At 40.7% G+C, this 22171-nt stretch overlaps 1 protein-coding gene across 7 annotated transcripts in view; it reads right to left on the bottom strand.

Annotated features, from left to right (window-relative positions):
* The window catches only part of tafa5a (TAFA chemokine like family member 5a), a 599853-nt gene that overhangs the window by 71258 nt on the left and 506424 nt on the right, over positions 1–22171 (bottom strand). For 3 of the 7 annotated variants that reach the window (XM_055653037.1, XM_055653042.1, XM_055653040.1), the window contains exon 4: positions 18461–18528. The exons of the other annotated variants lie outside the window; for them this stretch is intronic. In XM_055653037.1, the coding sequence (XP_055509012.1) occupies positions 18490–18528 (39 nt within the window). In that variant the 3' untranslated portion in view covers positions 18461–18489. The remainder of the gene's footprint in view (positions 1–18460; positions 18529–22171) is intronic. 7 annotated transcript variants of the gene reach the window in all.

Here is a 22171-nt window from a genome sequence, read left to right as displayed (position 1 = left end):
AATGATGAGGATCTAATTTTTCCATCCAGCTAAAGCCCCCGTCCCCCGATCAGCAGCTAATGAAATGTTTTCACTTCTCACTCGTACTCTGAAACCCTTGTGTGTTCTTTTTTCCTCCACAAGGACTCTTGCTTTCTTCCAATTAGTTTATCAGAGGACCTCCGTGTGTCATTTGTCTAGCAGGATGCCAGCACACACATTGTATCTGCTGTGTAGTGACACCAAGTTCTGAAGTAATAAAGACAGCCAAACTCTTGATGGAATACTGAGAATCAACGCAACTGCTAAGATAGCTAAGGTATTAACATCAGTATCTCAGCGAATATCTAGAAAATTATCCTTGTGAATTTTGCTGATGACGTCCCAGAAATAAACAAAATAAAACCATCTGATTTGCGGGCTCTTCATTTCACCTGATCATATTTGGACATTTTACTTCATGTTTTTCAAACCTTGAAGGAAAGCAGTAGAGTCACAATAATTAATCTTGATAAGTAAATCTAAGAAATGTTTTTTTTTCAAAATATGCATCTTACAGAGATTTCACCTCTGGAAAACATTATGAATCCAAGATTAAACTTACATGGTTTTGTATTTCTTTCTTTGCTCTCATTGAAAATTTCACATGGAATGAAATGGGCAGTTTCAACCATTTCTGAGCAGCCATGGTACCCCAAGCTGATTCATACATTGGTGATCAAACTCACCTGGAGCACAGGTTGGCTGGTTGATAAATGGAGTCCTAGTGGTTCAGAGATGCAGCGGGGAAACAGGACATTCGGCCTACTGACTCCGCGCCGACCAGCGATCCCCGCACATAAACGCTATCTCCACACTCTAGGGACAATTTACAATTATACCAAGCCAATTAACCTACAAACCTGTACGCCATTGGAGTGCAGGAGGAAACCGGAGAACCCGGAGAAAACCCACGCAGGTCACGAGGAGAATGTACAAACTCCTGTATGAGCACTACTGACAAGCACCCAGTCAGGATCAAACCCGGGTCTCTCGCGCTATCAGGCAGCAACATTACCAGTGCACCACCATGCCCCCCCCCCCCTCCCTCCCCCATATAAAAGAAGGGTATATTATTCCAGTATAACATGATGTGTCATTCCAGGTGTGGGCAATACATTATACTTAGTTCCTGATATACTTAACCTGCACCTTCTTGGTACTACATAACCTGAAGTAATTCATTCATTCAGTGAATCAAGTGAAGCAGTTAATTCATTAAACCGTAGACTCTGTTCCGGAAAACAGTAATGTGAAAGAAAATCAGAGAACCATCCAAGCTAAACTATAGAAGCAAGATCATTCAACTTGCATATAAACTACTCTGAAATATTTAAAGTGACTGCACACAAGCAAATAATTAAATGTTCCTCCAAGAGCAACCTGCACCTTGGAAGAAGACAATGATGTTTGACACACACAAATTTCTGAAGTTCAAATCAGACAACTTTATGAGGAATTGGTTGATGTCTGTTCCATTCCAAGAATATACAATCGACTTAAGACGATATACTTTTGGATGGATGACTGACAGTGACAGGTTAAGCTTGACTGGTGGCGAAAATTGGACTGGATTACATTGACCGCCTGCTATATACAGTGCCAATCATTCAGTTCCAGTATAATGAATGGAATTAAATATTGAGTGCCATTCAAATTGATCAGGCAGTTTGATATCATTGCTTTTGTGTCACGGTGCAAAAATAATTTATACCTTATTCAGAACTTTAGGCATAGGTACTTTGTTCTCAGCCTAAATGCTTTATTTGCATTCAAGATAAATAATTTAAGTGTATTCCCAGGGCTTGCTTAAAGAAGGTATTTCAATAAATCACTCGACTGCCAGGGCCATTATATACCGGTTATATATTTATATATACTGTTTATATACTTATATATCAGTGGTGATCAAAACATCAACCATTTTTCAAATTTATCATCTTTCACTTAAATAGTATGGGACAGGAGTAATTAAAATAAACAGTTAACTGGTTTGACAAGGGCACAGTAAATCCTCTAAAGCATAGCTTGCTCCAAGTCACTCACACTATTAATCCTTGGGATGTCAAAGAGTCATGGAGTCGCACAGCATGGAAACAAGCCCTTTGGTTCCAACTTGCCAACACCGGCCAACATGTCCCATCTACGCTAGTCCCACCTGCTTGCATTTGGCCTATATCCCTCAAATGCTGTCCTATCCATGTACATGTCCAAATGTTTCTTAAATGCGTTCAGTAACATAATGTCCTGTGCCAATGACATTAAAGTTTTTTAGCCTCCCCAGGTAAGCGTATTCTAAACAATGCCAAAATCAATTGTAAAAGAAGACTACTTTTACATAAAAATGAGAGAAAAAAAACAAATGTCACTCCTCAGAATGTTTACAACATTAATGATTTATGTAAGAGTACCCTCCCTAAATAGCTCATATTTAATTCTTCTGTTTTAATTTGGAAATAAATCTCAAAGAATAACCAACAAACCCCCCCCCCCCAAAAAAAAAAAGCTAACAGTACAGAGGGAAAAAACTCATCCTTTGTTCTGTTGCTAGCACCTTAGTAGCACTCAATTTCCTGGGCATTGACATCTTAGATGACCTGTCCTGGGCGTAATCACAAAGAAGGCGCACCACCTTTTTTTTTGCACACCCTTTTTCTTTTCACTGTCATGTCTAATGCATGTGTAATTGATGTATTATATGTAGGTAGGAACAGCAGATGCTGGTTTAAATTGAAGATAGACAAAAAATGCTGGAGTAATTCAGTGGGACAAACAGCATCCCTGGAGAGATTCCCTCTCCAAAGATGCTGCCTGTCCTGCTGAGTTACTCCAGTATTTTTGTCTATCCTTTATACATTATATGTTTCTGTGTATTGTTTTGAATTAGCCTGCCTGTGATGCAGCTGGAAGCAAAATTTGCATTGCACCTGTACCTCACTACACTGCCGTGCCTTGTTTTCTAAAAATGTACAAATGAACACGTTGTTATTTTTCTGCGCAACACTTTTTTTTCACTTTCTTATCAACTTTATGTGCATTTTAAGTATAACATTTTTTGGAGAGTGCTTTGAGTCAATGCGCCAGTTCTGCTGCTGCAAGATTTTCATTGCACCAGTAGCTCACCGTGCTTGTGCATGTGACAATAAACGGAACTTGACTTGATTGATCTTGCCAACATTAAACATCTGCTTTATCCCAAAATCCCCGCATCATTATCTGTCCCACGTTTATCCACTTTGTCAATAAGTTCATCCAAAGGTTGACAAAAATGCTGGGGAAACTTAGCGGATGAGGCTGCATCTATGGAGCAAAGGAATAGGTGACGTTTTGCCATTCTTTTGCTGCATAGTTTCTGCCTCACCCACTGAGTTTCTCCAGCATTTTTGTCTACCTTCGATTTTTTCAGCATCCGCAGTTCTTTCTTAAACATGTATGTAGGTTAATAAGCCTGGTATACTTGGTATAAGTGTAAATTGCCTGTTATAAGTGTGCAGGGCCTGTTTCTGCATTGTACCTCTAAACTAAACTTAACTAAACATATCCATTACAGTGGGGGCGCTGTCCTGTATGGCTGCCAGTCCTGCACCTGTCCGTTTTTTTCACTACTTTTTTATTATTTTTAGTACGTTAAAGTGTGTAGTCGGGGGGTCTAATCTTTTTATGTGTGGGGGGTGGTGGGGGGGAAGGGGGAAACTGCTTTTTCAAGTCCCTACCTGGTCGGTGAGGCTGCCTTCCTCCGAGCAGCACCTTCGACCTGTCCTCGCGGCCTACCAGCGGGTCCTGGAGCGACGTTTCCTCAGGGGACCTGGCCAGAACCTCGGCTTTGGCGGCGGCACAGCGCTGGAGCGCTATCGCGAGGCGGGCGATGCCTTGCCTGAGTCGCCGCGCTGGAACTCCAGTATGCTGGGACCGCCGATAAAAACATCGTGGAGCCGCGGTTCTGTGGAGCGGCCAGCTGCGGCGCTGAACTTTACATCCCGGAGCCTGGGATCTCTCGCCGAGATCGCCAGTGTGTGAAGCTTCGTCCAGCGCGGTCTGTTGGCTTGGAAGCCGCGGTCTCCGGTAAGAAGTCGGCCGTTCCTGCCACCCCAAGCCGCTGAGGGTTCTCCCGCCACCAGAGTACCATCACCCGGCGAGAACGGCCGGGCGCATCGGGCCCCGTAACGGCGACTGTGGAGGCCTCAATAGGCTCGAGTCTGGGTGGACAAGAGGATGAGGACTGGACTTTGTGGCTTCCCCCACAGTGGGAACCTCTGTGGGGGGATGTTTTTATGTTTTAATGTTAAACTTCTTGAATGCTATGTTGTATTTTTATTAGTGTGCTGCAAGGACATCTGAATTTCCCCTGAATAAGGGGATTAATAAAGTATTTTTATTATTATTATTATTATTATTATTATTATTATTATTATTATTATTATTATTATTTGCCGTCTGATGGGCTGAGATTTAATTAGCTTCTTGCAAAAGATTTTAATTGAAACTGAAGATGGGAATCTCTGAACTTTCAGTTCACAGAAATGTAATTGTATCACCGTAAAAGAAACTGTACCTTTCTGTTGCGAACTATACTCAAACAAACATCTATTGGCACGTGGGAAAAGCAGAGGTGCTCCCATGGTCTCTGCAATCTCCTTGGGGAGGTTTGCCAGCTCCCACTGTCGCTCTGAGGAAGCTGGCAGTATCTGCAGAGAAACAGTGTACAAGGCTGAGCTTGTCTTTTCTCCGCAGAGTTTCCTTGCTCATTTGCCAGAGTCAGGGTGGAAGAGACAGCAACACAGGTCGCACAGGCATTTCTCTTGATCACTGTTAGAGTATTTTTAAACACCATTTTTGATTCAACTACGTTTTTTTAAATCCTCTTCTCAATCAGTATCAAGGAATTTTTTTTAAATCCACTTTTCAATCACTTTAATGGAAATTTGATCAATAAATATATTACTTGGTTGTTTATAGAAATAAATATAAAAGTGCTTCTGTCAAGAAATATTATTAAAATATCACTTTTGTTTCCATATTTATACAAAACGCATATCAAGAAAATCAGTTTTTGATCATAAATATCAGCCCATTCCCTTTGCAAAGTATAAAATATATAGTTACATCATTAAATCATGAATAGAAATGCTTGATGAAGATAATATGGTGGATGAATATTTAACTCACATTATAGCCCACCCCAAAACCTTCCCTTACATCATTGTGCCACAAGCAATCTCAATTCCCTCCTCGTTACTCAATTCCCTCCTCAAGCCTCCATGCCTATCGACCTCTCTTAAATCACAGAAGACACTGCTTCAAGTTTACTTCATCATTTTTTCATCTGCCCGATTGTTTTCTGAGGTGAGTAATACAGTGTTGTATATTTTCCCAGTATTTACATTTTGAATGTTGGAAAGGCAGACTCCGTCCTATGAGTCTAATTTCATATCCTATAGGAACACACTGATGTTTTGGTGCATACAAGCTCAAATCATACCTTAGCAGGAATTTTCAGAATAATTATATTGCATTTGTAAATGGACTGTCGGCAAATGTATGTAAGTTCTTCTTTCCATTTTCTTTGAGACTGTTACTTTATTTGTGATGAACATATCAGAATTAGTCAGTTTAGATACACAAAAATGCTGGAGAAACTTAGCGGGTGCAGCAGCATCTATGGAGCGAAGGAAATAGGTAACGTTTCGGGCCGAAACCCTTCTTCAGACTAACCCTTAGTTAGTTTAGTTTATTGTCCGAGGTACAGTGAAATGCTTTTGTTGCATGCTATCCAGTCAGCAGGAAGTCTATACATGATTACAATCGAGCTATTTACAATGTATACTGTAGATACATTATAACATTTAGCACAAGGTAAAGCCAGCAAGGTCTGATCAAAGATAATCCAAGGGTTACCAAAGAGGTAGATAGTAATTCAGCACTGCTCTCTGGTTGTGGTAAGATGATTCAGTTGCCTGATAACTGTTGGGAAGAAACTAGTCTCTGAATCTGCAAGAATACCCAACCCCTCCATTCCATCCTGTCATCCATATTGGGTCAGTTACTTTGAAATAAACATTAATGGGTTGCCTCCACCAGACCAGGGGGAGCTTCATCTTCCGTGTAGTTCTGGTTGCTGACTCTTGCGTAAAGAAGTTCCCCCTCATATTACCCCAAAACTTCTGTCCCTTAATTCTGAAGTCATGTCCTCTTGTTTGAATCTTCCCTATTCTCAAAGGGAAAAGCTTGTCCACATCCACTCTGTCTATCCCTCTCATCATTTTAAAGACCTCTATCAAGTCCCCCCTTAACCTTCTGCGCTCCAGAGAATAAAGACCTAACTTATTCAACCTATCTCTGTAACTTAGTTATTGAAACCCAGGCATCATTCTAGTAAATCTCCTCTGTACTCTCTCTATTTTGTTGACATCCTTCCTATAATTTGGCGACCAAAATTGTACACCATACTCCAGATTTGGTCTCACCAATGCCTTGTACAATTTTAACATTACATCCCAGCTTCTATACTCAGCCAGCAAGGTCTGATCAAAGATAATCCAAGGGTTACCAAAGAGGTAGATAGTAATTCAGCACTGCTCTCTGGTTGTGGTAAGATGATTCAGTTGCCTGATAACTGCTTGGAAGAAACTTTCTCTGAATCTGGAAGAAATCCAACCATTGTAATCCATCCTGTGAATTCAGGGTCAGTGACTCTGAGCCTAAACATTAGATGGGTTGTTGTGGTCAGACCAGGGAGCATCGTGTATCTGCCCGCGTAGTTCTGGTTGCCGACCCCTTGTGGTAAAATTAGAATAGCATTTTACTCCAAAAACAAACACATTTCTTCTCATTGAGCAAAAAAGAAAAAATTATTTACAATCTTATCGACAGATAACAGCTGGGAAGGTTTTTCAAACTAGACTTCAGTTACAGTTCAGTTTATAAATAATTGAATACACTTGCACAGAGGTGTAGTGTCATTTAAAATTATGCTGCCCTGCTAAAATATTGTTTGTTTTATAGCTAGAGTGTTCTGCAGCACTAACATTAAATTGTAATAAATGGTTCAGATGTGAGTTTTTTTCTGATTAAAAATGCATTACCCACCGACATCATTTAAGAATGTCAGAATACACACAAAATGTGTTTCATGCTTCTCAAAGCTCAAGCAACTGATGATAATTTCAATTATTTCCGAGTAGCCAAATTAAAGTTTTCATTAAAAAACACAATATGGCTATCATCACAAGCGGCAATGCTGAAACATCAGCTCCTGAGTCAAACTCAGGTGAATGCGGGTACAACATATATTATGTAGTGGCTGATTAAGATTGTATCAAGCAACTAAGATGTTCTATTTCATAACATTTCAAAAATATTATCCTCATGACCAAATTCAACAAAAGTTTTTCACTGTACATCAGTTCACGTGACAATAAACTAAACTGATCGTAGCTACTACCAACGCGAGTCAACTCTGCACCATTGACCTGTGAACATTCACTGTATATCATGGAAGTGCAATGATCTAACTCTGGAAGGTACTCTACCATCCTTCCGTTCTGCTCAGAGGTTCACTTGCACCTCCTCCAACCTCATCTACTGTATCCGTTGTTCAATATGCGGACTCTTATACATCAGGGAGACCAAACGCAGACTGGACGATGGTTTCGCTGAACACCTTCGCAGTCTGCCTGAACCTACCTGATCTCCCGGTTGCTAAACATTTAAATTCTCCTCCCATTCCCACACACATCTTTCTGTCCTAGGTCTCAGCAACTGTTAGTGAGGCTAAAAACAAATTGGAGGAACAGTATATCATATTTCGCTTGTGCAGCTTACAGCCCAGTAGTTTTGATTGTGATATATCTAACTTCAAGTAACCCTGGCATTCCTTCCCTCTCTGCATCCCTCCCTCATCCAAGTTGCACCAGCTTCTCGTTTTCACCCAACAAGCAGCTAACAATGGCCTATTTCCTTTATCATCATTATTTTTTTGAATATCTTTCATTCATTGTCCTTTATCTCACTACATCATTATCTATATCTCTCGTTTCCCTTATCCCAAACCAGTCTGAAGAAGGGACTCAACCCGAAACATCACCTATTCCTTCTCTCTAGAGATGCTGCCGGTCCCACGGAGTTACTCCAGCTTTTTGTGTCTATCTTCAGTTTAAACCAGCATCTGCAGTTCCTTCCCTCACACAAAGTTGATTTTACTAATATTGACTTCACTCACAAAGCAAATTGTGCTCATCTGTGACTGACTTTCCATTCACTTACAATTCAACTTGTGCAATTCCCTGAAAGGGTGTCATGTGTCAACGGAGAGAGCGAAGAGCGTTCAATTGTCATCTGTACCCAAATGGAACAATGAAACTCTTACTTGCAGCAGCATAACAGGCCTGTAAACACAGTACTCCGTAGATAACATAATAAAACAAACAAACTGAAGAAGTCCAACAAATTTGTGAGATTTGTGCTTACCATACTGGTGTGATAAGCAAGTGGTGCTGCTTATGGACAAAGGAAACATTTAGCTTTCTGCCCCTGTTGACATCTCTTTCTTGCCCATTTCTATCTTTTTGTTTATATTCTACTCTTTTGTTCACGTCTGTATTTTTCTAATCCAATTTTAGTCGTTTCTGCTTTTCTTCAATTTATGTTGCGTCGATCCACTCTTATTTTTCATCTTGTGCCTTTTCTTTGACATTCACACTCTTTTTCACTGAATAGTTTTTGCTTGCCCTTCTGAAGGTCCAGGCCACACAAGCAAGAGGCAATGGGCTGGAGATGGGTATTGGAGTTTGATGCCCATTATTTGGCTAAAAATCTACAAGGGGGGCAAGTAAAGAAAGGAGAAAAGTACTGAGGCTAGGAGTTGGACTTACATGGCAGTTGGACGGGGTTGTGGTGATCACGGACAGGGTTGGGTCAAGGAGTTGGGTAAGAGGCTGCAGCGGATGGGACCACCATTGACGGAATGATGATATATTTGAGGGGATATGTGTGAGATTATATAGGGAATTAATGTAAGGACAAAACAGGTTATATCTGGCAGGACCTGGGAAATAGGGAGTCCAGTAGGTCAAAAAGGGTCTGTGGAATAGCAGGAGTCAATTGAGGACTGAACTTTGGTAGTAACTGGTAAGCAGTCTGAAAAGGATGTGTGGAGGGAATGCAGGGGATGAATCATAAGCTCATACGGACATAAGTGATAGGAGCAGAATTAGTCCATCCGGCTCATCAAGTCTTCTCCGACATTCAATCATGGCTGATCTATCGCTCACTCCTAACCTCATTCTCCTGCCTTCTCCCTTGACACTAATACTACCTCCCAGAATGGAGGTAATTCAGGGAACTATCAATGAAGATGAGATGTCCGCTGTTGGCTACCTACACTTGGGGAAGATGAGACTGGCAGCATCCATGGGGTTTTGTGCTCCAAAACCACTGAGGATGGACTAACATCTGAGCCTTAGTTTTCAACAGCGTAAAACATGTTTTAACATGTGCATAAAATAAAAACTGGCAAATGACATTTGGATTGAAAACATGCAACTGCCAGGTTCTTGATTCAGAGGAAGTGAGAAACATAATTCATTACTGCGTTAATGAGCTAGTACCTCACCTTTGGTTATGTTAAATAAGTCAAACATCATGCCCACTGACATTTGGATTCAATGGGACCAGCAGCTGGGGTTCTTATAGGCATTTAGGTCTAATGACTCAAAATAAATGTTATCCTGTGGGTTTTGGTCAGAAGGTTTAGGGATAATCCACTGCATTGCTAATTTACTTTGAGTTAAAATACTGAAGTTTGCATGAAATAGACACACAAAGCAGTGGAAAGAAACTATGGATGATAAACACAGAAAATAGTTGTAGGAGTAAGCCATTCGGCCCTTCGAGTCAGCACCGCCATTCTATGTGATCATGGTGATCATCCAAAATCAGTACCCCACTGCAGCTTTTTCTCCATATCCCTTGATTCCGTTAGCCCTATGAGCTAAATCTAAATCTCTCTTGAAAACATCCAGTGAATTGGCTTCCACTGCCATCTGTATCAAGGAATTCCACAGATTCGCAACTCTTGGTGAAAGAGTTTTTCCTCATCTCAGTCCTAAATGGCCTTATGCTTAAACTGTGACCTCTGGTTCTGGACTCCCCAAACATCAGGAACATTTTTCCTGCATCTAGCATGTCTAATCCCTTAAGAATGTTATATGTTTCGGTAAGATATCCTCTCATCCTTCTAAATTCCAGTGAATACAAGCCCAGTCGACCCATTCTTTCATCATATGATTGTGCAGATAAATTGCGCAGATCTATCTGGTTGAGGCTGGTGTCATTTTACCTGCCTTATTTGTGCAGATGAATTTTGCATAAGGAATAACAAAACGTACTGTAAGCTCAGCAGTCCACGTACAAAGGGCCTTGAACAAAAATCTGGAACAGCATCCTGAAATACTAAGCACTCGATGGCATTGTGTAATCCAGTTTTCAATATAATTCCATCATGTAACCCATAAAAATATCAGACATGAAAACCAAATATATAGAAGCTCAAAGCGGCCACTCAGGAGTAAAGCTATGTGCCAAAGTGGTGGTGAAAATACATAAGAACGTAAGAAATAAGAGCAGGAATAAATCATATCACCCCTTGAAACTACTCTACTGGTCATCAGGAATGTGGTCGACCATCTATCTCAGTGTCATTTTCCAGCATCGTCCCTGCATCCCTTGATATGTGGGAACCTTCAGTGAGTTTAGACGGATGAGGGGACACCTCATTGAAACTTACGGAATAGTGAAAGGCCTGGATAGAGTGGATGTGGAGAAGATGTTTCCAGTAATGGGTGAGTCGAGGACCAGAGACCATAGACTCAGAATAAAAGGACATACCTTTAGAAAAGAGATGAGGAGGTATTTCTTTAGTCAGTGGTGGAATTCATTGCCTCAAACGGCTGTGGAGGTCACGTCAATGAATATTTGTCAGGCGGAGATTGATAGATTCTTGTCAGGAGTTATGGGGGCTAGGCAGAAGAATGGGCTTGGGAGGGAAAGATAGATCAGCCACAATTGAAAGCGGAGTAGACTTGATGGGCCAAAAGGCCTTATTCTGCTCCTAGATTTTATAAACATGAAAACAAATGATAAGCTTTGGCAAATACGCACAATTTTCCTGCCTCCTGCAAATATCCCTGCTTCATTATTGGAGAGCAATTGTCTTCGCTGAGAGGAACTGAACAACCTTCCATTATCACTTAATTTAAATACTTTTATAAAAGAATATTGAATTCACTCATAATTCAAATTATGTTCTTCCTTGGCTGACCTTCCATTCATTTATAACACAACATTCAGCAAGTCACAAGTTGCGTCTCTGGTTCGTTTTGTCAGTAATTCTAATGCTTAATTAAAAGCAAATTTTGTGGCTGCCTGAGAAACCAAACCTAATTAAAGATATGGCTAGTTTCACAAAACATTTAAATGAATGAATTTGCTGATTGATATTTACCATTCTCATACATTGTTTATTAGCTCTTTTCCTGCAGACACGTATGTTGCGATAAATCATGCCATCGGAAACATAAATATCCAGCCTTATTCATACAAAAAGACATATCTACTAAATACACCTACTTCCCTGCAAGGTGAAACAAGTCAGATTGGACTGAACTACTTATCTGTCAATGGTTTTACCAACTAGACTCCTATGATGAGAAGTGGCCCTTCATCCCAACCGATACATTGATTAAAAAGGGCTGAATTAATTTAAAAGCAGTATACATACATTCCACAAAATATATTAATGGCTTTAAAGATAGAAGGAGTGACCAAGGTAGGAAATACTGACAGATAACGATAAGGCAAGTGGCAATGAGCAGCACGGTGGCATAGCGGTAGAGTTTCTGCCTTACAGCGCCAGAGACCCGGGTTCGATCCTGACTACAGGTGCTTGTCTGTACAGAGTTTGTACATTCTCCATGTAACCTAATGGGTTTCCTCTGGGAGCTCCGTTTTACGCCCACACTCCAAAGACTTGCAGAATTGTAGGTTAATTGGCTTTGGTAAGAATTGTAAATTGTCCCTAGTGTATAGGATAGCGCTGGTGTTTGGGGTGATCAACAATCGGCATGGACAAGGTGGGCTGAAGGTCATATTTCCACGCTGTATCTCTGAACTAAACTAAACTAAAGTGGTGAAACATGTGATGAAAAGGTTTATTTTGTAGTCGTTTTGGCATTGAAGTAAAAGTCAATACATTGTTCAATGAGTCGTCACTGCCCTTTGCTTTGTGAGGGACTGTTCCCAAAACTGACAAGAATTTCATAAGTGTCTGCAGAATTAGTTAATGAGTTATTTTGTGATGGTGACAGCTTTCACTTTCCTCCTGTCAATAGAAAGCCACATTGCAAGCACGTGTAACACTGGCATCAGAAGTAACTGTCAGCTGGACTCTTCGTGCTGTTATTCATAGCATCTGTCTCCCTGATTTGATCGACAACCCTGGCAACGACTGCAAGAGCGTGAGCTTCGCGATTTTAAAGCGATTCTTGGAACAGAGTGCACCACTTGCTGGAGCGTGATCTCACATCCTTATTTGTACTCATGCCCTGCTTTGTGTGTAGCAATCATAGGCGACACTGGGCAAAGTCCCCGCCTGAAAATAAAATCAATAATGGGTAACGCAGCAATGAGTATTCAGCTGAATACTGTGCTCAATCCCCTGAAGTGCCTGCCAGTCATGGATAGTTTCTGGTAAAATAATGAAGAGCTTGTGATCAGACTCCGCAGTGGGTCACCATGGTGTGAGTTAAAGCTCTGAACACGGGCAAGCAAAATCCTGCATGCTGATCCCAGTGGAGATCTCTCTCCATTTCTACTGTTGGGAGGCTTCAACTCTTCTGGCACCTCACTATCTGGAGAATAAATTGCTTTTCTTCCTCCCCAACAATGATTGTGATAGACTTTGCCCGATTATAAATGGGAACTGTGATATCAAACAGAGCTTGATGTTAGTAGTTGCTGGGAAGAGCCTGAAGCACTTATCCGATGTGCAGACCTTTTCCTGCTGTTACGTTGGATAAAAATCCTTCTCCTGTCATTATATACACAAGGGCAGTATCAGGGATCAATAGATTAGAGATATAACATGGAAATAGGCCCTTTGGCCCACCAAGTCCACGCCGATTAGTGATCCCCATACATTAACACTATCCTACACACTAGGGGTTATTTTACAATTCTTACCAAAGTCAATTGACCTCCAAACCTGTAAGCTTGTTCCAGCAGTTGGAGTGGATAAGAATGGAGAAAGAGGAGTGCTATCCGCACGATATAGGAACGATCCTGCTCTCACCGATAAAATTGAATAGTAAAATATATAAGAAGAACCCAATTATTCACAATATAATAAGAATTTGGAAACAAATAAAAGTATCCTTGAAATTAAATAATTTATCAGTACTAACCCCACTATTGAACAATCCCGCATTCAAACCTTCTCTCATCGACAACACATATCAACAATGGGATAGACTGGGGATTAGGAAAGTAGGGGATATGTATGAAGTGGGCAAACTGTTATCATTTCAACAATTAAAATTAAAATTTAAATTGAAGGATAATCAATATTTTAAATATATACAGGTATGTGACTTTATGAAGAAATATACACATAGATTTCAAACTACATTTTTAGATCCTTTAAAAGAAGCAATGAATATTAAGGCTGATTCACAAAAATTAATATCATACTTTTATAATAATATATTAAATAGAGAATCACCCTCAACAGAAGCACTAAGGGAAGATTGGGAACATGAGCTAATGATAAAGATCTCGAAGGATAGATGGGAAAAGTATCTGATGAACACACATAACTGTTCTATTAATGCAAGACATAATTTAATTCAATTCAAATTATTACATAGACTATATTATTCAAAAACGAGGTTGAATAAATTTTATCCAAACGTTTCTCCCAGATGCGATAAATGTTTGTTTCAAAACGCTAATATAACACATTCATTTGTAGGATGTACAAAGTTGAATAAATTTTGGAGTGATATATTTGATATATTTACAAAGCTTTTCAAGTCAAGAATAGAACCCAAAACGGAATGGATTATATTTGGAATAATAGGAGAAGATACCAATTTAAATAAAGATCAAAATGTTTTTTTAAATTATGGGTTAATAATTGGAAAGAAATTGATACTTAAATTTTGGAAAAATACAACCATACCAACCGTTAAAATGTGGATTAGGAATATGATGGACATAGCACGCCTTGAAAAAATGAGACTCCGACTAATAGATAAATATGAGCAATTCTTAAGGAGTTGGTCTCCTTTCATCGACTTTTTGGAATCATGTGATGCAGCAGTACCGTAAAGATTGCTGATTTCAGTTCATGACGCGGATAGATCTACATCTCCGAATACAGATTTGAAAAAATTTATTTTAAGGGGCCCTCTCTTCTATTTTTACTTTCCACTTTCTCTTCCTTTTTTATTTTTTATATACACACTTCACGTTTTTCTACTCTCTACCATCTATTTTTCTACTTTTTCCTCTTTCTATTGTTTTCTTTTTCTTGTCTTGCTTACTTCCTTCTCATAACATAAAACTAGAGGTTGTACATAGAATGGATTACGGTATTACATAGTTGGCACCTAAAATTAGGTTCCACTGTACTGTTTTGTACTGTATTAACTTCTAATAAAATAAACAAAAAAAAAAAAACCTGTACGCTTGGGAATGTGGGAGTAAACTGGATCTCCTGAAGAAAACCCACATGGTCACGGGGAGAATGTACAAACTCTATACAGATGGCACCCATGGTCAGGATTGAACGCGTGTCTCTGGCACTGCAGGGGAGCAACTCTACTGCTGTGCCACCATAAAGTACTGGAAAGATGAGACATTTCCAACTCCCCATTTATTCAAAACCATCAATTTTCCAGATCGCTCTCTCTCAAAGCAAAATAAATAAACCTGTGTTTCTTAAATGTCTATACATGGGAATGTGAAGGGAGTGAAGAGTGTAATGTTACCATCAAATGTTTCAGGCGGAAACTGAGAAATATTTGAGGGACAAGAAAGCCAGTGAAGAAAGGAATTAGGAACACATTGAATATATGATTTCCAAGGACATTGATAGGAAAGGTTTAGAGCGATAGGGGCCAAATGTGGGCAAAAGGGACGAGCTTTGATGGCTCATTTTAGTCAGCATGGATAAGTAGGGCCGAAGGGCCTCGTTCAATGCTGTATGACTCTATGACGTTAGAGGTTCTTGAACGTCGAACTTCAATGGTTGTTGGAAAGAAGGTGAAAATGAGAAATATAGATTAAAACAATATTTTAAGTTGTAGTATAGTGCCTTCCTGTAAATAGATCAATGGGCAACCTTTCATGTACTTAAAACAATAATGGCAACGTAACATTTCTGGCTAATTACCTAGAGGGAAAGTGCTGATGTTTAACTTGCATGGTAAAAGAAAAAAAAAGTAGCTATCAATGTGTCACCATTACTTGGTTGAATGAAGAACCCAGAGGCATGAGTTCAAAATCCCATCAAAGCAACGAAGGAATTGAAATCCAGCTAAATAATTAAATAAATTGGAACTGGGTAGCTTGTATCAGTAATGGTGTCTGTGAAATTAATGAAGAGTTATAAAAATCTAACCAATGTGCTAATGCCCTTTAAAGCAGGGAATTGCACTTAACTTGTTTAGACACTGCCGCTACACATACCAACCTAGCTGTCTATTAACTTTATGAGCTGTCTCATGAAGTAGCCCAGTCAGCTACTTGGTTGTTTCAAAAAACAGCTGCGATAAATGGTACTAAAAAAGATTCAGCTCAGCTGGCATCAAGCCAAACACCAAGTTTAATATGATGCTGGTAAATGGGATGAGTATAGATGGGTAAATAATGGTCAGTGTGGTACAAAGGGCCTCTTTCCCTGCTGAACGACCATGTCAACCATAGTCAACTCTAGAATGCACTCCTTGCATGAGTATGATAGAATAAGAAGAGCTGCCCTGCACACTAGAGATCTAATCTGTTACCCAATTCTAACCAGGCCAATTCAAATCTAACCCATCCCTATCTAAATATCTCCTAATACTGATTGCACCTGATTTCATCACCTCCTTTGACAATGAATTCCAGATATCGACCGTTCTCTGTGTAAAAAAAAACGTTCCTTCAGATATCCCTTTAAAAGACTTTCTCACTTTAAACATATATCACCTTGTTTTTGAGACCCTGACCTTTTAAAAATCAATTTGACATAAAGCCCGTCTGCATGAGTGCATTTCTTTAATCATCTTCGTCAAACTTATTGGCTCTCCATCTCCCTCTTGAGTTGAATCTCTTACCGCTCTCAGAGACAACTTTTCCTCGTGACTCATTGAATGCACCTTACCCACTCCAAGAGCAGTGATACTTTAACCTAAGATATCTACCTCTATGGTGACCCTCAGACTTTCCTTAATCAGACTTTGCTGGTTTTACCTTGCACTAAACGTTATTCCCTTATCATGTATCTATACACTGTAAATGGCTCCACTGTAATCATCTATTGTCTTTCTGCTGACTGGATAGCACACAACAAAAGCTTTTTCATGAACCTTGGTACACGTGACAATAAACTAAACTGAACTGAAGAGGCTGCTCTACTTCACCTGTGTGGTGAAGTAGAGCAAATCTTCCCCTACTGATGAAGGGCAGCATTTCATGGGATAAAGTATGTGTAAATGACTGGACTTCATTTAACTTTGCTTCAAAACAATGAAGAACACACCAGTGCATTCATTCATCAGGATCCAGCAGCAGCAGCCCAGACTGATCCAACCCCAGCCCTAGATCTTGCACTGTCCTTTGAAAGCAGACCCGATCCAAACCAGGCACATGTAGTAAGACCCCATCAGAATATACAGGTTGGGTAATGTAGTCTACTACAGGCTTGTCATGCCGCAGCTTTAGACAGTCATACTTCACCAAATTTTCATCGTCTCTAGGTTTGGCTTGTCTCACGGCCACAATAAACTCACCAGATACAATGACACAGTGATATGCAGGCTTGGGCATTAGATCCCAAGGAGTCATCGCCAGCATCCTCTGAAGGAATTTATCATTTCAATAGTGGACATTCATGAAACAGTCTGGGCCATTGCTCCACAACCTGCTGCAACTTTATGATCTGAGATCATCCTCACTCTACCATTACCGTCAGGGCCAGAATCAAATCCTGGTTCAATAGGAGTATTCAATGTGGCATACCAAAAACAGCACATGCAGCTAAAGATGAGGTGCCAAACTATTGAAGCACATGCTATAGACAGAAGATGGACACAAAAAGCTGGTGTAACTGAGTGGGACAGGCAGCATCTCTGGAGGGCAGGTATAGGTGACGTTTCGTCTCGAGACCATTCATCAGACTGAAAGTCGCGGGAAAGGGAAAATGTAGATATAGACGATGATGTGGAGAGATATAGAACAATGAATGAAAGATAGTCAACAACATAATGATGATAAAGGAAACAGGTCATTGTTTGCTGTTTATTGGGTGAAAACTAGAAGTTGGTGTGCCTTGGGTGGGGAGGGATGGAGAGAGAAGGAATGCTGGGGTTCGTTGAAGTTAGAGAAATCATAATTTACACCACTGGGCTGTAAGCTGCCCAAGTAAAATATGTGCTGCTGTTACCCCAATTTTAGCTTCACTCTGACAATGGAGGAGACCTAGGACAGAAAGGTCAGTGTGGGAATGAGAAGGGGAATTCAAGTGTTTAGCAACCGGGTGATCAGGTAAGTCCAGGCGGGCTGAGCAAAGGTGTTCAGCGAAACAATTTCAGCACTTCCATATTATTAACCTGGCCATATCTGATTATACATAGTGATAGACAATTGACCAACTTGTCAGCATCCCCAGCCCATTGCTAGCTGTGTCAGCAAGGTTGTACAGAAAAATAAGGCCAAAGCATTTGTAACCCTCTTCATAATACTAATAATACCAAGGGATAGCCCATCTTGAACTGCCCCCTGAGGCCTCCACTACACAGAAGAAAGCTTCACATGCTATCTACATTTAGCTGAGAACATGGCTTATGATAACATGCATAGGCTTTAACAACATGCTGACTCTATTGCTGATGATAGACACGAAGCGTTGGAGTAACTCCGCAGGTCAGGCAGCATCTCTGGAGAAAAGGAAACGATTGGTAAGGATTTATGCTCGAGAACTAGTCTCACCTATCTCTTCCCATGCTTTTCCAGTTCAGCTAAAACATTGACACCTATGTGACAATATAAAGAATAGCCTGGGTACATCATGTCCACAAAAAAAAACTCCAAACTGACCAACTGCAACCCCCATCAATCTATTCTCAGTCATTAGAGAAATGATCGAAGGTGCCAGGGGCAATAACATCAAGTGTCATTTACTCACCAATTCACCGATGCTCAGCTTGGGTTCCACTATGACCACTTGACTCCTGACCTCATCACAGCCTTGGTCTAGACATGGAGAAAAGAAATGAATTCCAGTGGCGAAGCAAGAATTACAGCCTTGGCAACAAGGTAAGATTTCACCAAGAGTACCCTGAGGAATCCTATAAAAATTAAAGCTCACAAAAGTCAATGAAAACATTCTCCACCAGTTGGAATCATACTTTTCACAACAGATGATAGTGGTGGTTGTAGGAAGCCTTTGAATTCAGCTCCAGAATGTTGCACCAAGATACGTTGGGGAGTGTCCTAGGGCCAATTTTCTTAAACTTCCCACAATTGAGGATGCCGCACTGGAAAGTGTTGATTTCCATTCACAACTCCTTGGAAAACGAAGCAGTTCACTGCCAATATGCAGCAGGGTGTTAATAACATTCACGCATGGCTCTGGCTAGTGGCAACCAATATTCTTACCAAAATCTAACCACCCAATCATCAACTTTAATGGCATTATCATTCTTAAATCTCACACCATCAACATCGCCGGGTTAATAATGGGCAGCATCTTAACCAGGCCAATCGCATAAACACTACGGCTAAATAGCAGGTGAGAAGCATTGTATTTTCCAGAGAGTGATTCACCATCCTCAAGGCATAATAGATCACACACTCCACTTTCACAGAATCGTAAAGTCACATAGTATGGAAACAGGAGATAGACACAAAAAGCTGGAGTCACTCAGCGGGTCAGACAGCATCTCTGGAGACGTTTCGGGTAGAGACCCTTCTTCAGACTCGAAACTTCTATTATGACGTCACTCGAAACTTCACCTATTTCTTTTCTCTAGAGATGCTGTCTGACCCACTGAGTTACACCAGTTTTTGTGTCTATCTTCGGTTTAAACCATCATCTGCAGTTCCTTCCTGTGCATAGTACGGAAACAGGTCCATTTGCCCACCAAGTCCCCACTGACCACCAGGCACCCACTGCCCACCAAGTCCCCACTGACCACCAGGCACCCACTGATCACCAGGCACCCACTGATCATAGACTAATATAATTGTATTCTTCCACAGCTGCATCAATTTACCCATCATGTTTCCACTCACTATGCATTAGGAGCAATTTAAAATGGCCAATTCACCTACCAACCCACATATGTTTGGGATACGAGAGAAAATGCAGACATGAAGTCATAGTCATACAGCATGGAAACCAACCCTTCGGCCCAACATGCCCACACTGACCAACATGTCCGATCTACACTAGTCCCACCTGCCTTCATTTGGCCCATATCCCTCCAAACCTGTCCTATCTATGTAAATATCTGAAGGAAAACCACTAACACATCTGAGTTGAGGAGCTATCCTGGTCAAAGTAATATGCCTTATCATTACACCTTAATGCACCACCTTCAACATTCCGTTTTGCAACACATTGCCTCGTTCACGATGCACTGTCTCATTTGGTTGGGGAAGAGACTATTTACAAGACGCATTTAGTGGCACCATAATTTCTTCAATAAAGGCTTATAAAGCTGCAACAATATCACTATGAATTTCCCAGCAAATACACACACTCGTGACTTGGAAACATATTCCAGCACTTCCCATTTGCTGAATCAGGGCAAAGGAACTCCACACCAATAACAGTAGAGGAGCACCATCATTACAAAGATAGCACCAGTCCACGAGATGCTCATAACCACTTCTTCAAAAGCAGCCAGGGATGGGGAATCCTTACAGGTCATGCCCAGCCAGGTCCATATTCTCTGCATTAATTAAGGTACAACATAATCATGGTCTTACTATGGAAAAAGGTCCTTCCCCCCATTTGTCCATGCCGAACAAGATGCCCCCGTCGACGGTAGTCCCATTTGCCAGTATTTAGCCCATATCCTAAACCTTTTCAATGCATGCACTTGTTCAAATAGCTTTTAAATGATGTTATATTACTTGGCTGAATTACTTCCTCTGGCAGCTCATTCTATATACCCACTGAGTGATAAAAGTTGCCCCTCAGATTCCTAATAAATCTTTCCCTCCTCACCTTAAATCTATGTCCTCTTCTTCTTGACCCATCTCCCCTGGTTAAAAGATTGTGCATTCACACATCTATCTCCCTCAAAATTGTATAGACCTCTATAAGATCACCCCTCATCCTTTTGTGCTCTAAGAATAAAGTCCTAGCCTGCCCAACCTTTCCCTATAGCTCAGGCTTGTGAATCTACGTAAATCTTCTCAATGATTTAATCAACTTGGCACTCAGACAAGTCAACACTTCAGACACAGCATCTGTCTACTTTACTGTTAGAATACCAGCTGCTTAGTTCATATATCACACACCAATGCAACATTGTGAGTTTTTAGCAAGCAAAAGATTTTTCAAGTTTTGATATTCTAAATGTTCGCCCCAGTTAGAAAACCCTTTGAGAAACTTATGCCACTATTAATACAAGAACAAAAGAAGAACCCTTCTATCCAGAGATGCTGCCTGTCAACGGTTGTGCATCAACATGGAGACCAGTCCTGAGCAGTGTCCCTCAGGGCACTGTATGGGGCCCGCACCTTTTTATTCTATTCATAAATGACATTATTGTAGTTGTTAAATCTACCACAAGACTGTTTGCAGACGAATGCATCATATATAAAGCCATCAATTCTCAAGAGGATGAAACTTCTCTTCAGTCTGACTTCACAAGCGTTGGCCCAGAGAATGGGGCATGGGTTTTAATGCATCAAAATGTAAAGTGATGAGGGTGTCCAGGAAACGTAAGCCAGGATCGGCAAAATATTCTATGCTTGGCGAAACCTCACAGGAAGTCACTGAAAATAAATATCTCGGTGTCTTTATTCAAAACAACCTGAAGTGGGATAAGCAGTCACATTATGCTTCAAACAAAGCCACAAAGATGCTCAACTTTGTCCAGAGAAACTTCCACCATTGTTCTAAAACTGCCACAAAAAAAATTGTACCAGACCATAGTCCAACCGCACTTGGAGTATGCCTCCGCTGCTTGGAACCCCGGTAGCAAGAAAAATAAAGACGTTCTTCAAAATGTGTGCAGTGACTTCAGACGACAATCCAGTGTAACCAAAATGTTCACTGACTTAAACTGGAACTCCCTTGAAACCTGATTCAAGATTCAAGATTCAAGAGAGTTTATTGTCATGTGTCCCAGATAGGAGAAATAAATTCTTGCTTTGCTTCAGCACAACAGAATATAGTAGGCATGAATAATACAGAACGGATCAGTGTGTCCATATACCATTGTATAAATATATACACACATAAATAAATAAACAGATAACGTGCAAATAAACAGATAATGGGCTATGAATGTTCACAGTTCTGTATGAGTTGAGTTTAATAGCCTGATGGCTGTGGGGAAGTAGCTATTCCTGAACCTGGACATTGCAGTCTTCAGGCTCATGTACTTTCTCCCTGAAGATAGCGGGTAGATGAGAGTGTGGCCAGGATGGTGTGGGTCCTTGATAATGCTGCCAGCCTTTTTGAGGCAGCGACTGCGATAGATCCCTTCGATGGTAGGGTGGTCAGAGTCGATGATGGGCTGGGCAGTGTTTACTGCTTTTTGTAGTCTTTTCCGCTCCTGGGCACTGAAGTTGCCGAACCAAGCCACGATGCAACCGGTCAGCATGCTCTCTACTGTGCACCTGCAGAAGTTTGAGAGAGTCCTCCTTGACATACCAA

Source organism: Leucoraja erinacea, chromosome 22 (assembly GCF_028641065.1).
Source record: "Leucoraja erinacea ecotype New England chromosome 22, Leri_hhj_1, whole genome shotgun sequence".
Lineage (NCBI taxonomy): Eukaryota > Metazoa > Chordata > Chondrichthyes > Rajiformes > Rajidae > Leucoraja > Leucoraja erinaceus.
Note: the sequence above shows the minus strand (reverse complement) of the source record. Positions and strands in the feature narration are given on the sequence as shown.